Source organism: Schistocerca americana, chromosome X (genome assembly GCF_021461395.2).
Source record: "Schistocerca americana isolate TAMUIC-IGC-003095 chromosome X, iqSchAmer2.1, whole genome shotgun sequence".
NCBI lineage: Eukaryota > Metazoa > Arthropoda > Insecta > Orthoptera > Acrididae > Schistocerca > Schistocerca americana.
Window position 1 is genome coordinate 676,550,753 of NC_060130.1, and position 16,905 is coordinate 676,567,657.

Sequence of the window (16,905 nt, forward strand, 5' to 3'; positions counted from 1 at the left end):
CAGCACACAGTGAGGGTGAGTGGAGGCAGTGTGAAATGTGAGGGGCTGGCAGTACAGAGGGGGCAAAAACAACTGAGTGGCAGTTGGCAGTTGTGAGGACAGTAGGGTACCACAGGTTGAGGATGGGAGGATTTTAGAGCAAAGAGTGTGTTGTGAAAATTACTCCCATTTATGCAACTCAGAAGAGCTGGTGGTGGAGGGGAGAATCCCTGTTGCCTGGGCTGTGAAGCAGCCATTGAAATCAAGCATGTTATGAATAGCTGCATATTGTACCACAGGGTGGTCCACTTTGCTCTTTGTCACAATTTGACATGAACATTCATTCTGATGGACAGCTGGTTGATAGTCATACCAATGTAAAAAGCTGAGCAATGGTTGCAGCAGAGCTAGTCTATGACTTGCTTGCTTTCACAGGTGGCCCAGCCTCTGATGAGGTAGGATATGCCTATGACAGGACTGGAATAGGAAACACTGGGTGGGTGGATTTGGCAGATCTTGCACCTGGGTGTTCCTCAGAGATATGATCCCTGTGGCAAGGAGTTGGGATGGGAGTGGTGCAAGGGTGGACTAAGATGTTGTGGAGGTTGTGTGGACAATGGAACACTACTTTAGGAGCGGGGGGAAGGTCTGGGATAGGAGTCCCTAATTTCAGACCATGACAATATATAATCAAAGCAGTGACGAAGGTTGTGGTTCAGTTGTTCCAGCAGTCCAGGGTTGTCTTGTGTGATGAAGGGACACTCCAGATTGTTGCTCCCATTCAATGTGTTTCTGCTGCATTCTGGCTGAAGCAATCATGTGTGTGTGTGGGGGGGGGGGGGGGGGGGGTGGGGTGCGCCATGAGCACACTTGGTTGTGTGAATGTGTGTGCGTTTTTCTTTTCATGAGGTTTTGGCTGTAGACTTATGTGTAACAGTCTTTTTGTCATGCCTTTCTCTGACTCAGTGTGTCATCTTCATGGTGAGTAGCTCTCTATCCATTCATAATTGTTGATATTTCAACCTGGACTTTCCACCGTATGAATATTATTTTATTATTATATTTCACTTAACCAACATCTAATTTGAAACATGTTCACACTAAATTATTCTCATCACTTGTAAACTATCTCACTGTACCTGTTTATAGAAAAGACCAATTAACAAGTGAATTAAATCAAATCAGTGATATATTTGTTTTAATTTACTGTAGTGTTGCTGTAAAGTAAGTATTTGTAGTTGCATGAGTAGCTATTTTGTCACTGAAAATCACTATTGTATTCATGTTTTATGTACTTATGCAGAACACACACTGTGTCATCTAACAGAACAATGCAAATGAAAAATTACTTTTTATTAATGTAGCAACCTTGTTTTGTATATGCAGCTTACTAAAAAATGTAAAAGAAAATAAGACACTTGTCAAGCATTTCAAGTCTAGGGTAAGTTAAGCACTGATGTTAATAAGTACCACACATAATTTCTGCCCTTTTCATATATTCCTTGAGGTCAAATATTTGAGTGGATTGAAAACAAGACTCATTAGAAATTAAGCAATGTATTTTTGTCCAAATTTTCATAACAAAGCGAAGAATAGGATATGAACAAATGGGGTATTAAAGTGACCAGTCTAATAGGTCTAGTTCTGCAAAAACATGTAATTGCTCAAAAGTAATCATGGTAATTAAGAAAAATTTAATTAATGATTTGAGGGAAAACTGAAATATTTCCACAACAGCTGCTGCTAGCTATGTAAATGAAGTGTCTAAAAATATTAAATTACTGGGTAAATTGAAATGTCTCTACTTTCTCTTAACCTATTTACTCTTCACAGTAATAGAATACCAATCAATATTGAAATATATTGTATTTCATGCTTTCTGAACAGAACTTGCAAAAAAAATTGGTAAAAGGAAAAATGTTTTGTGAAATGACGCATCTAAAATTAAGAAATAAGTTAGATCATGCAAACATTTGATTCACTTTTGAATTATGCTCAAAATCATGTACAGCAAATGAGGGGAGATTGAGAATTTACAGATGAGTGTGTAAATTAGAGTCTTAGGATTTCAGAGGGTAGTAGAGGTAAATTGTCTGGTGGAATGTCACTCAGTGACCTCATACTTCACTAACATATGGGAATCTCATCTACTTACTGTAGATTATTTTGAGCATCATTTGAATGCACAGCAAATGTTTCTCTAATCTATTTTTTCTTGGTTTTGGGCAAATCATCTAACCATTCTTTTTTTCAATGTTTTTATTATAAGGGGTGATCAAAGAGTTTCCTTTTGAGGGCATTGCTGCAGCGTATATGCAATGTAGCACAACTCTGAAGTGGTTATTTAAGCACTTCAAGTAGGCAAGGGTGTAGTCTGGCATTCGTGTCTTTCTGACATAGATGGTAAATGCAGAAATGTGAACTGAGCCAACATTAATACCAGTGTGTTGAAAAAGGGCCAGTATGGTGTTATTCTTTACAACACACAGTTACCAAATGGGTATCCTCAACCTGGTGCATTGGTGAGATGATTGCTTCAATGCTGATGGCAATTTTGCCTGGCTGGCATATTGATTATGGACTCTATGGCTTTCTAATGGAAACTTTTTGATTACCCCTTGTATTTCCATATTCCTAAATTTTCTCCCCTATATTGAGATCCAAGGAAAATGATGGTGTTTTTGTAAGTAACTTATGTGCTAGATCTATTTTTATTCTTTTCATCTGTTTTGGAAAATTATGTAGCAGCTTTATCACCTAACTGAGGAAATATGTAGCTCATCAGTTTTGTGGATGCTAAAAATGATCATTTCATTGTCTGCACAGATTCCTGAAAAAGAATTCTTTGTCCCGCTAGACTTTTGTACTCTTTACTTGTACTTTTGTGGATTACTTTATACAATTATGTTAAGAGAACAACATTTTAATCTTTTTCAGTTGATGTAACATTCATCATAGACATACTTATAAATTTCCGCACAACATATGTGAACAGCAATGAAGAGGTAGTATCTCATCCAGGGAAGATTGCAGTGCATTACCTGAAAGGCTGGTTTGTAATAGACTTGGTGGCTGCTATTCCTTTTGATCTTCTTCTTTTCAACTCAGACACTGATGAGGTAAACCCTTTTTCTGTGCTCTTTATTTGCTGCATGGTAAGATGTATGTATTAAAATAATTTCTGAATTAGTGACTCTGAGGGAGTGAGACAGTCTTGCAAACTATTCTTTCATTTCCAAGTATTTGTTACAGCTTCTCTTTGTTATTTTGTGGGCACTTTGATAAAGAATTTCATTAAAACCAAATAATTGCAGTTTAATGTCTGTAACTGATTTGGTTAAATCATAATTGTGCACGACAGGTAGTCGGTAACTAGCAATTCATATTGGTACATGTTCAGTAACCAAAACTACTTATGTATTTTACATTACAGTGATATGAACTGTTTTATTAAAAACGATCACTGTAATTTCATAAGAAATTATGTTTATAGTTGTTGCAGACATATATCAGTTTAATGAATTAAATGTTATGTGAGAAAACTGGCTACTTAAATCTGAATATCGGTGCCTTTAAGAAAAATTAATCTTATTTGAGATAGTGAACTGTGGTAGCAGAAATAAGCAGAACAATTTTTTTTAAATATATAATGAACCCTTCAGTCATTTCACAGACCTGGAGGACATTATCTCCTACGTGTGCACAATTGAATATCAGAGGAGTAAATAAGAGATACTACATAATGAAGCTGAATTTATATAAACATCCATTAAAATATCTTATAACAATCACTATCTTGCAATGATTTACTTATTTGCTATTATTATCTGATATTTATTAACCATCTTCAGACATCATAAAGATAACAGAAGCTATTTATGCCTCATTTATTATTATTAAAGACTGATGCTCAAATCAGGAAAGTTCTCTATAACTGGTATTTATAACTACCGTAAACAAAGAGTCCACAATTATAGCCCAGTGGACTGAAATTGCAAATATATTTTTCTTTTCTGTAGTTAGCTCATTACTTCCTCGTCTCTGTTATTAAGCTGCCTGAGCAAATGTTGGTTCTCTGGTCACAGTGTATGGTACTTTTACTGATGACTATGCTATCACTGTCCAATGGTTGTTACGTTGTGTAGCCTGTTGCAACAGGTGTCATTTGTTCTGGAATCCATTGATTCCACTTTCTGTGGCTACTGTTGTTGAGACTGACGTAATAGCAAGCAGGAATACATGTTAATGGGAGCAAATGTATTATTTCTTCCACCACAAGCAGAAAAAAAACATTGTGTGTGTGTGTGTGTGTGTGTGTGTGTGTGTGTGGTCCCCATCATACCTGAAAGGTATGTAGTTCTGGCAGACTTTTCATATGTGCTATACATCTTTCTTTTGATTTTGATGATATAGCACTAGATTATAATTCTAAAATATACATGTCTAAACATATGAGTTTCTTAATTCAGCGAAGAACAACTGGGATGTTAGCTATGTACTGCATCATGCACACAACTACTCTGTTAATCTTTTTTTTTCAGCTTGCAAAAACAATATTTTTAACTCTTACATTCAAAAGTAAATTTGTTATTCTCTGGGCACCCTCTCATCCTGCAGTAAGCAGTGTGCAGTGACATACAAAAGTCATAGCACTGTTATGTCAAATTGGCATGATCAAGTGAGTAGGCTACACAATTCAATTACATGTAAATGCACCAATCTCATCTTTTTGTTTCTAACTAGTGAATGTACACAAAGAATTTTCTACATTATTTTTGAAGGAGAATTTTATTTGTGGATACATGTATGAATATATTTTTCTGGAAATATCAGTTCCACAGCTACACTGTGTTGTTGGTATTTTACTCATTTATATTTCATTCTTTGTCAGGTTCCAGCTTGACAGCTTACAAGACTGAGTACTTCAGAAGGAGGCTGCAGTCCCAAAATTAATAAAATAGAAATAGTAAAGCAGGTGCAGCTGTGGAACTTAGATCAAAAAATGAACAGAGCTTCATAATGGCTTTCAGATAGAAAGATGTTCCATCAAATGTTAGGGACTGTGAAATTATCATGCATGGTTATTTTATGATCATATTCAGTCTTGTTCTACTTACATGATAGATTGCTTTAAATGTGATCAATTATAAATTTGACCAACAAAGATGGCAAGCTACTTTAACTAATGCGGCATTATCTACTGTAGTAGCTATCATGTGTGAATGCAACAGAACATGAAGGTGTTCACAAACATCTATGTAGATTCAGCAGCTGATTCACAATATAACTGCATTGAGTTGATTGTAAAAGACTGCGTGAGACCATAACACCTGTTTGTGAAATGCACTATGCAGAGTGGTGCAGTCAAGCCATTTTGTACATGTTTGTATTTTTATCTTAGGGGGTTAATGACACTAGTTGATCTACCTTTATAGCTCAGTTTATAATGACTACTATGAATGGTTGTTTAGCTGCCATTTCTGACCTTTACTGGATTACATTCTTTCAAAATGGCTGGATGTTCCATGAGGAAACATGTATATATAAGAGTACAAATGTTCAAACTCAACTGTTAGTTCTGAATTATTTGAATCCCTAGCCTGCTCAAATCACTTGTATATTATGAACCAAACTTACGGGGCATTCTGGAAAGGTTCATTCATACTTTTGATGGTTCACTTAGAAGTGCTTAGGAGATGCTAGAAATCTATATATTTCCACATAGGTTTCTTCTAGATACAAATTTACAGTTGTTATTCAATGAAGTACAGGTATCCATATGTTCTGTCTTACAGTATTGGCCACATTTTTTAGTTCTATACTCAAAAATATACCTGTACTGCAGAATAATATTAACATAATGTTCATTGTGTCTCATTCTGCACAAGTGCTCCAGAATACTTTATTTCATTGGCTCTTAAATTTATTTGTAAGGTTGCTTGCTTCAACTGATGGACTGTTTCAATTTGTGATAGTATTATCCAAAAAATTATTTGTAGAATGCTTTGAAAGTAGCAGTCAAAAATGTTTATTCCAAAACAGGAGAAAAATTAGGGGATAATATGACTATTATCTTGATGTATTTATAAGGAAAGAGAGATGGAACAACAAAAGATTGTGAACAGACAGTATCACAAAAAAATTGTGTTAAGTATTTAAATTTGAGTTATGACACAAACTAAAAACTTGAAAGTGGAAATAAAGACTTGTGTGACCATAATTAATTTTAAACAAGTTCTGTGGGCTTTTCCCCTCTGACAGTGTTCATGTCTATGCTTTTTTCTCATTTTGTGAATACTTCCCCAAAAATAGTTAATAACACTTCTAGAAAGCATGCATTCTTCAAAGTTAATGTGTTTGAATAGTTGTGACAGTTCCTTTTGGAGAAAGACCTTGACAATCACTTCCAGTACAACGATAGCATTTGTTGAGTTTGAAATATGATTTCTTGGCAGTTCCTGTACTGTCAGAATATATCTATGATCATCACTTTATAAAATTCAGGACAATACTTGAAAAGTATCTGGCAAATAATGAACTTTCTGTTGATGAGGATAATCTTAGTTTCAATTGAGCTTCTGATATAGATCACTGTATATAGCATACAGTAGTGGCAGTTGTAACAGTGTTGTGAAATGGACAAGTTGGTTGTTCAAATGTATGATGGGAAAACTGCTTAATTTAGAAGCATTAAGCAATGAATGGATAATATGCATAATATCTAAACAAAGTATTTCTAATATATGTGATACACTTTTGAAACTACCATAATTAATGTGACACATCCAAGTAGTTCAAATTGATTTTCAACATACTAAAAGCACATCTAAATTAATTTTGAAACAAATTATATATGATTTAACATTAAAAAAGTAAATAACATATGGACATTAACTGCAGAAGCTGAAAGTATGTGTGAGACACTTGTGAGCTGTGGGAAAACTCAATAAAAAAGCTGTTTTATGTAAGATTAGATTCACTCTGCAGGCAAATGTCACAAATTCTCATGCATCACAACTATACAATGGTTCCTAACACACACTTTCATGAAACCAGTCTTTAATTTTCATTGATTTAAACAAAATCAATCCTTGTACAATAAGAATTATTCAGTCTAGCTTTGGCAGTTGATGAATTAAAATTCCTCTGATATTGCTAACCTCTGAAGTTTTCACCTCCTCCTACTGTGTCCCATGCTGTCCTCCCTGATTCTAGCACACCCTTCCATATCACTTCAGAGTGTGTGTGTGTGTGTGTGTGTGTGTGTGTGTGTGTGTACATTTTGTTGAATTTTTTCCTCATCTCACATCTTAGTTTGTATTTCATTCAGAATTTTAAAATATTGCACAAATTAAATTGTTAATGATGATGTACAGTACATTACACCTGGAAATGGATGAGGATATTTTTAAAAGCATGCAGTGAGGCACTACAGTTTTAGTTTCACCAGAATTTAATGAATCGTTAGTTGCTTTTATATAGAACTGGCAAATATATTGTTTTGGGAGATTAGACATCAGTTTGATGAATTTCCATTTCTCCTGTTAATTACTGCTTATGTTTAAACATTCAGTTATACAGTTCTTTATTCTAAATCATGCACTGTCTCTTCTTTCTGCTTACCTTCTCTAAATTATCTTTTCTTTATTCATCTTGAGCATGGCACTTTTCTTAATTTTAGAGCAGTTACTTCTGTCTTGATATATGTGCAAAATGTTATCATTCATTAAATAGGTTTTATGTGATATCAGGATTGTTTTGACTCATCTGATATTTTAATGATTTATTGCTACAAAAATTCTGATAGGCAAGTAATATCACCCTATAAATTTAAAGAGTGCTTCCAAATAAATAGTAAGTTGTCCTCTTTCTCACTACTTCTAATTTCATTGTTTGTTGGTCATTTCATATTATTTTCTCTTGTTGTTCAGCGATTTAACTTAATATTTGATATTTTCATCTCATTTTTCTAGTATACCAAGCGGTCTTTCCTTATGATCGTTGATTATTCTGTATCCGAAAGTTTGTATATTGTAAAGAAGCTCAGGTGAAAAATCTAATAAAACACCTGAGTGCTTCAGCAGTATTTACTTCCTCTATTGGATAAATACCATTTTATAAACTGTACTGTTATTCGCATGATATGAATGCATTGTGTCTGTCTTTTCAGACATGTCCAAAAAAACATATACCACAGATTCATAAAATTGATATGCCTTGATGGGCTATGAATCCACAACCATCAGTGCAAATGCACATTTACGTTCAGTCTGCAGTGGGAGTCTAAAATTAGTGAACATGGAGGACACGGATAGGGACTGCAGATAAGTGGTGAGGCTAGATGGGAATGTGGGTTGATCAAAGCATGTGCCGAGGTAGTCTGTGCATTTTTGATTAACACTGTGGCTGGGTAGCCCAGTTCTTCACACAACTGTCTAGTAAGCAGGAGATCCCAGGTTTGTGTCCTGGTCCAACACACATTTTCACTCATCGCTGCTGATTCCACATAAATTCCTGATCCAGCTGATATCATCAGTATCTTCCCTTTCCTTTCCTCCCCCCCCCCCCCCCTCTCCCTCCACCATCACTTCACATAACACTGTTTTTCACCTACATTTATTGATTTTTTTTATTGTTTACATTCATTACATTCCTCACCCATAGCAGTGATGCTGATTTAATTTTTTGTACATTTGCTGTCTGGCCTCCAATTAATTTTTTTTTTTTTTTAAGAAAACATCAATTATTTTCTAAAGTTGAATATTCACTGTCATATGTTCTATTCTACTCTGTGTTGTGCTACTATCTCTATTGCTTGTGAGATGTACAAACATATCATTGCTGTTTGAGCTTATTGTACAACTTCACTATAAAATGATTTCATTGTTTGTAATAATGTCAGTACATATGGGCACAATATCTTAGGACAGTGGTATTCTAACTTTTAGAGTTTTTAATCAGCTTTTAATGTCATTAAATCTTAGTCTTTCAACAAAATCAATGCCAATGATGAGTTCCCTGCTTCATCATCAGCTCTTTCAATCTTGGCCCAAGATTGGAAATTGTGATTCACATCTCTTTCTCCACACTGAGTGAGATGGTCTGGTGGTTAGCACATGGACTCTGTTTTGGTAGGACAGTGGTTTAAATCCCCATATGGCCATCCAGTCATAGGTTTTCCATAGTTTCCTGAAATCACTCCAGGCAAATGTCAGGACAATTCCTTTGGAAAGGGAACGGCCAATTTCCTTCCCCACCCTTTCATAATCCAAGCTTATGTGCCAGCTATAATGACTGCACTCCCATAAGAACTGAGAACTCTAATCTTCCTCTCTTTCTTCTCTTTCCCTGCATTCATATATAATATATTTTTTTGCTGATGACTTCCAATGCTGAGTAACCTACTTCACATAAGTAGGATGTTGCAAAATGTACTTGTAGAGACTTTTTACCTACTTGCACATATTCTTGCTTCACCAACCTTCATAACTCAAGCATTGATGAGCAAATGAAGTCAGATTTCATGTTGAGTCTGAAGAAATATCAATAAATTGCTCTTGCTCTTCAGTGGTAAGTGTTCATGCAAGTTCTGTACTGAAAATATCTTTGATCTAGTTGTGTTGTTCAACTTCTTCTGGAAAACACAAAAGAAAGTACTCCCTTTGTTCAGTTAAATAATATAAAAACATAGGCTTCAATTTTTTACCCAAAAACAAGTCATTAAAACTATTTGAAGAGCAGGGAAAATGTATATCTTTATTGCCTATTTTTTTTCCACAATAGTAGTTGCTTTCTGAAGGCTGCAATATTGCCTGACAGTTGCAGAATGCTGGTGTCATTATCTTCAAGGGATACGTTTGTGAATTGAGTTCCTTAAAGCCAAAAAATAAGCCAGCTTCAAAATCAAGTCACTTCTACTAACTTCTCGGAACTCAAATGTTTCTTTTGAGCAAGGTAAAAGCGAAGTTCATTCCTGACTTTGTATACACTTTTCAAGATATCTCTACATGAGAGGCAGTGAGAGTTACTGTAAAAATTTAGGGAAATGTGTACAGCTCTCATAGCAATGCCATTTGATGAAAACATATTGACTTCAGTGCTTGAATTTCAAAGATATTAACCAATTCAGTCACTGATTGAAGAACCTCATAAAGGACAGGGGTCATGCTACTCAGTGAATAAGATAGTGTGCCCAAGTAGCATGAGATGCCTCTTTATGGATCAGAGCTTGCAATCAGGTATAACAGCAAGTGATACTATGACTTTCATCTCTACACATGCCTACATAATTTTCCCAATTAATGTTGTTTTTGTACGTAAAATAGTATATTGTTCCAAAGAGGTATGTTTCATTTGAACCAGGACTTATTTTCCTGCAGAAAATAGGATCTTCAAGAAACATATAATAATGTATAAACCATATGTAACAAATTAGATGCACATCATTGTGGTGATCTGTAGCTTCATCCGACTCAGTATCCAAATCACCATTATCTTTGAATTTTCTGAACCAACTGATCATTAATGTCATCTGCGATATTGAATATTCAATGACTGATAGTACTGTCTGACAAAGACAGATTGGGCAGCTGACTAACTTATTATAGTAGATACCATGTCCCAAGTAGCTGGTAAAATAAGATTCTCCGCTACGATGTGAGGTTCCTTGCTCTTTGCTACACTGTAGGCAACTTTGTAAGATGAAAGAACTGCATGGGGGAAAAATATTTTCATGATTTGTTTACCAATTACCATGATTTGACCCCAAACATTTCACTTTATTAGGAAGTTTCCTCTCTGTAGCTAGGAGTTTGAAACAAATCACACACATTGTTCATTCCCCATTTACTGCAGTAGAACATGTAAAACCAAAATTCAAGTCACTACTGTCACACTTCCTGCATTTTCATCTGTTCATGTCTTCGGAACTGCATGATACATTAGAAGCTGCACTTAAATTTAAAAATTTGTATACACTGATAGAGAAACACAAATTATGAAAGACAAACAACAATTAAAACTGAACTTGAAAGTTAGTAAGGTTGATGGAGCAGTTTATTACTCTGAGATTTATTCCACCTGACTACCATTATGACTAAACTGAATGCTGGAATGTTCACCTCAGCTTTCACAATCCCGTGTGCTTTCTGATACCAGTATGGTATTACTATGTTGAAATTGTTCTAGAAGGTACTAGAAACTTATCATTTTCCCATGCAGCTGGTACTCCCATCTACATTTGGCCGTGTCAACCAGTGAGCCTTCCTGCTCGAGATGACTCAAAGCCTTCTATAATGATGTATCTGGGATTGTAAAACAGTTAAGATCCTTAGATGCCAGGAAGGCATCTGGCCCAGACGGTATCCCCGTAAGATTATGTGTTGACTATGCCTTCTGCATATTATTATGATTATTATTATTATTATTATTATTATTATTGAATCTTTAAATAAAATTTCAAAATAGAGTCAGTATATTTTTACCGTACTACATAACGTAGATGCTACGTTACACCCCGCCTCCATTGTATTAAAAGATTCTAATCATTTAATGCAATAACCAATAAATTTTAAGATTTGGAACTAAAGAAGCAAACATTGTTAATTCAAAAATTATTCCACACTATTTCAGTTAAATCAATTAATTCAATTTTTCACTTTTCAATAATCATATCAGATTTTTTTATACCATCACTGACTGATATTATTTAAAATCGGTTTTATAACATATTAAAAGTATCCCTGCAATTACTTGCTCTCAATCTTACATAGAATTGTTAAACACAAAATATGAAAATATTATATGTCGTTTCAAAATTCATATTTATTACTGAAGATTCAAAAAATTAAATTCTGTTACAGCTCGTGAACACACACATTTTTCGATAAATCATCATTAATTACCTTTACCTTTGAGTAAGAAAATCATTTAAAACATATTTTACCACAAATTATAATCATCAAGAAAATAATAAATCTTGCATTCTGTGCAATAAGAAAAACCATAATTCTACTTAGTCATACTTTTCAAACCTTACATCTATTTCCAATCAATGTTTGTGATGAGCCTTAAATGATGGAGCCTCTCTTCATTTCAGAGCCTTTTTTGTCTCAGTTATCTATACTTCTCAATGTTATGTCACAGTTGAATATTCACTCAGTTTCATCACACTTGGGTACTTCTCCTAACCACCTTGAGTTTTCACATGTTTTCTGCGTTTGCTGTGTTTTTGATTTATTTCGTGGCAAGCTGATAGTTTTCAAAATTTATACCTCAGGACCTTATAACTAATGCACAAGTCTGTTGTACTCTCATAATTCCTTGCACTTAACAACTAACAACTTCCTACCAAGGGTGGGATTTTTACATCGGTGCAGTCCTCTTTCATCCTTATTTGCTAATAAGGGAGGAATTTGTCCATCTCCACAGTCCTTTGACCTAGGGCCTTAACACTAATTGTCTCAAAATAAGACTTTAAATAAATACCCCATCAACCTTACAGACATCATACCTTAGAAGGCTGAAATTCTAAACCTAGATTTCAAAAACTCGTTTACGGTAGAAGACTGCAGCACCATTCTCCCTTTCAGTTATCAAACAGACACAAGGACGGCTGACATGGTGTTTATTGTATCTGGGATTGTAAAACAGTTAAGATCCTTAGATGCCAGGAAGGCATCTGGCCCAGACGGTATCCTCGTAAGATTATATGTTGACTATGCAACAAATATAGCACCATCCTTATCCATCATCTATCAGAGATCATTGGAGCAGTGGAATGTTCCACAGGACTGGAAGAAGGCCCAGGTCATAGCAATCTATAAAAGGGTAGAAAATCAGATGCACATAATTACCGGCCAATTTCACTGACATCGATTTGTTGTAGAATCATGGAAGATATTTTGTATTCAGACATAATGACCTTTTTGGACTCTGAGAAGCTCATCTCCAGAAACCAGCATGGTCTTAGGGAACAGGGGTCATGCGAGACACAGCTGGCCCTCTTTGTGTATGATATACAATGGGCTCTAGATACCGGCTCCCAGGTTGATGCCATATTTCTCGAGTTATGAAAGGCGATTGACTCAGTTCCACACTGTCGCTTGCTCCAAAAAGTGTGCACTTACGATCTATCTGATGACATATGCAGTTGGATAGAAAGTTTTCTAACAGGCAGAGAGCAGTATGTCATCCTGAATGGGGTGACTTCAACAGAAGCAAGCGTAACTTCAGGTATGCCCTAGGGCAGTGTAATAGGTCCACTGCTTTTTATGCTTTACATAAACGATCTGGTTGATGGTATTGATAGTGGCATTAGACTGTTTGCTGACGATGCTTTAGTCTACAGGAAAGTAGTATCACATGAAAGTTGTGAACGAATCAATGAGAATTTGCAGAAAACAAATGTGCGGTGTAATTACTGGCAGTTATCTCTCAATATTAGTAAGTGCAGCCTACTGCATATAACAAGGCAAAAATCTCCAGTAATGGAAGAGTACAAAATAAATGCCCAGTCTTTGGAAGCGGTAACATCTGTCAAGTGTCTGGGTGTGATTATTCAAAATGATCTCAAATGGAATGATCAGATTACACAAGTAATGGGCAAGGTGAACCATAGATTGCAGTTTATTGGTAGAATCCTGAAGTGATGCAGTCCTTCAACAAAGGAAATTGCTTACAATGCATTAGCTCATCCAGTATTAGAATATTGTTCATCTGTATGGGACCCTTACCAGTTGGGTCTGATTCAAGAGATTGAGATGGTCCAAAGAAGTGTGGCAAGATTCCTGATTGGTACATATAGCCATCGCGAGAGCATTACAAATCTCATAGAAAGTTTGAAGTGAGACACAGTTGCAGATAGATTATGCGCTAAACGGAAGGAGCTGCTCACTAAATTCTGAAATCCGATCTTCACTGAGGATGTAGAGCATATATTATCACCACCAGCTTTCAAACCGTGCAGTGATCACCATTCAAAGATAAGGGAAATTAGAGCTCATACTGAGGTGTTCAGACAATCATTTTTCCCTCGCACTATCCATGAATGGAACAGAGGAGGGGAAATATGACTTTGGTACAAATTGTGCTCTCCGCCACACACCGCTTGGCAGCTAGCAGAGTGTATATGTAGATGTAGATGTAGACAAATATTTTCCTATTCTCAATAACTTTCACAAATACCTACTAAATCCTATTTCAACTTTACCAAATTCCAACAGATACCTCTCACCTACGTCATAACTTTCACAAATAAACCTCCATTCGGTTTTGTATAACCCTATTTTTAATTCTCTTGTGACCTTTGTCAGGAATACCTTTGTCATGAACGCTATTGTTTCAGTTTCAGTTGTGCATGTTCCAAGCTGTGAATAATACAGTTCTGCCACAACTGTGTGATCTTCTAAAGTTAAAATTCTTTACTTTACTGTGACCAAGATATCCATTTAACATTCAGCTAAACTTGTTGGTAAAGGCTCATATTATTTCTCTCACATTGGCTTTACTATACTTGTCTTTCTTGTACAGATAGTGTCATTTAAATAACATTGGCTCATAGTAATTTGTTCAGTGGAAACCTAATGGAAAAACTGTGCTTGCTAGCTGAACCCTACTTGTGCTTTGGCAGAGGTCCCAAATTTTCCCTAACAATTAATAGCAAGGCGCTCCCATTACATTTGTTGCTGCAAAATTCCTAACTATATCTGGTGGTCACTGCCTGTCCCAGCCTCTTATCACTTCACATTTTGTTGACAATTTAATTCGTCTACAGCTACTTTATTATAATAGCTCCATGAACAATGCTTTATTATCTTTGCGTATCTGCATTTTACTTCATTTGTACTGCAACTTTATTTAACACTTCCATTTAATTTCAACTGTTGTTAATAGCCATTTCTTTTACCGTTTAGCTGTACCACCTCATCACATCTGGTCACTTACCTTAGCTCTTATCATAACTTAATATTTTTTTCCTGCCCTTGACTCTCATTCTCAAAGAATAATCATGAAACATTCACACACATCAGAGCATCTTTTACTTGATTATTCGATGTTACTACCACTTACCTTTGCGAACACTCATTAATGTCATTCTCACTATTCATATACTCTTACAAAAAAAACTCGTCGTGCATGTAGATCTTAATTCTACTTGGTTCCCCTTACAGTCTCTCAGACTCCAAGAAATTCTATGGATCATGGGGATATGGGGAAGAGTGGGGGATGAATGATCATGTAGGACACTGAAAACTATTTGACAGCTGTCGATGCATGACTGCCAGATTGTGTACCAGTCACAGGAAGACCAATCTCCTACATATTTAAATAGGGCCAACCGTATATTCCAAAACCACCATGTAACATCTAAAGATGAAAGGAATTTAACACCATGAAATTTTTGAAGCAACTGATCTACTTGCACTGGGCAGTTACTTCCTCTTTCTACTACATCACTGAGCCTTCTCACGTCCAACATCAAATGTATGCTCCTGTCACACTTTGGAACAATTCCCAGTGGGTTAATGTATTGCTCAGTAACTCCCCAAGCCAACATCCTGTCTACTTTTTCACAGCTTCCCTCTTTGAATATGGTACAGCATATTCCTTGGCACCATAGTTCTCATCAGGTTTTGTATTTAATTTACACTCAAAGTCCATAACCCGCCCTGGAGCCTCCAAAAATACCTCCCACAATTTCACTACCAACTGTTTTAAGTCTTCTTTCTGGCTACTAGACAAAACTTTGTTAGCTACCTTATCCTCTTTATTTCCAAAGTATTCTTTTGTTCAAGTTCCTTCTGTACATTATATATGCTTACATATTTTGGTCCATTATCATCCTGGAACTGATCGATAAAGAAACTACCTGAGTTGTCCCTTTCACATTTGAATTGGTTTTTAAATGACACTCCAAAATCTCATCCTTGCACTCACTGCTTCATTGTCTTGCCTTCAAAGTCCACTGAGGGTTTAAATTCATTTAAAAAATCCGCCCCTACCAAAATTTTTATGCTCAAATTTTCAATAACTAAGAAATTATGTTCTAATATTTTCTCATCCAGCACCATGGGTAACCATACTTCATGTTCAATGGCTCTGGCAACTTTCCCTGTCACACCTACAATTTTTACACCTGTAACTGGCAAAACTGAAAAATTTTATTTCTTTGGGATTGCTTCATAGAATTCTCTGGGGCTGACACTTTTGAACCACTATCTACAAGAATATCTGCTATGGCACCTAGTAATTGGGCAGTAACAATGGGATTCACATAATTCTTCACATTATCATTTTCACCATCTTCCACCAAAAGATCATTAATTATCTCTCTTCTACTAAAATCAGAAAAATTCCTTGACTCTTTATTATTGTTAACAATAGGTGAACAATGACAAAAACTGGCCAGCCTATCATGAAGCAGTAAGTTGCACAGGTTTTGTGCCTGATGCCACCCTTCTTGTACGTCCAAATTATGAAGTTCCTCATCACTAATAATCCTCTCAGAGACAAACTCAGGCTCCTCATTGGCATCTCCTTCAAAAATAAATTCCCTAACTTCTTCGTTATTATTAATAAGCCATTAAATTCAAAATTCTGTTCACAGATTATACTATTATCAAACGCTTACCTTCTGTAAATCTTCTTGTCATTGCTCTTCATTATCGGGAGACGACATGGCTGAAATTATGCGTACCCAAGGTGTCATCCCTTGATTCTACATTGAACATGTCTTCAGTCAATGGTTCTTTAAACAACTCAGAAAGGTGAAAAATGCTGTCTAAATTCTGTTTCTCCATCAAATTAATTCCTTTACTTACATGCAAACTTCCATCATCTTTTAAATGCTGATTGAAGGTGAGTTCCTCTGAATGAGCGGTGAGTGGATTAGGTTGAGTGGCAGTCCCTCTTCTGCCTCTGTATGTG

The 16,905-nt window shown here is 35.7% G+C and overlaps 1 protein-coding gene across 1 annotated transcript in view; it reads left to right on the plus strand.

The window, feature by feature from the left end:
• Nucleotides 1–16,905, plus strand: part of LOC124556243 (potassium voltage-gated channel unc-103) — a 700,301-nt gene that overhangs the window by 231,725 nt on the left and 451,671 nt on the right. The window contains exon 4 of the mRNA XM_047130231.1: nt 2,917–3,098. Within this exon, the coding sequence (XP_046986187.1) occupies nt 2,917–3,098 (182 nt within the window). The remainder of the gene's footprint in view (nt 1–2,916; nt 3,099–16,905) is intronic.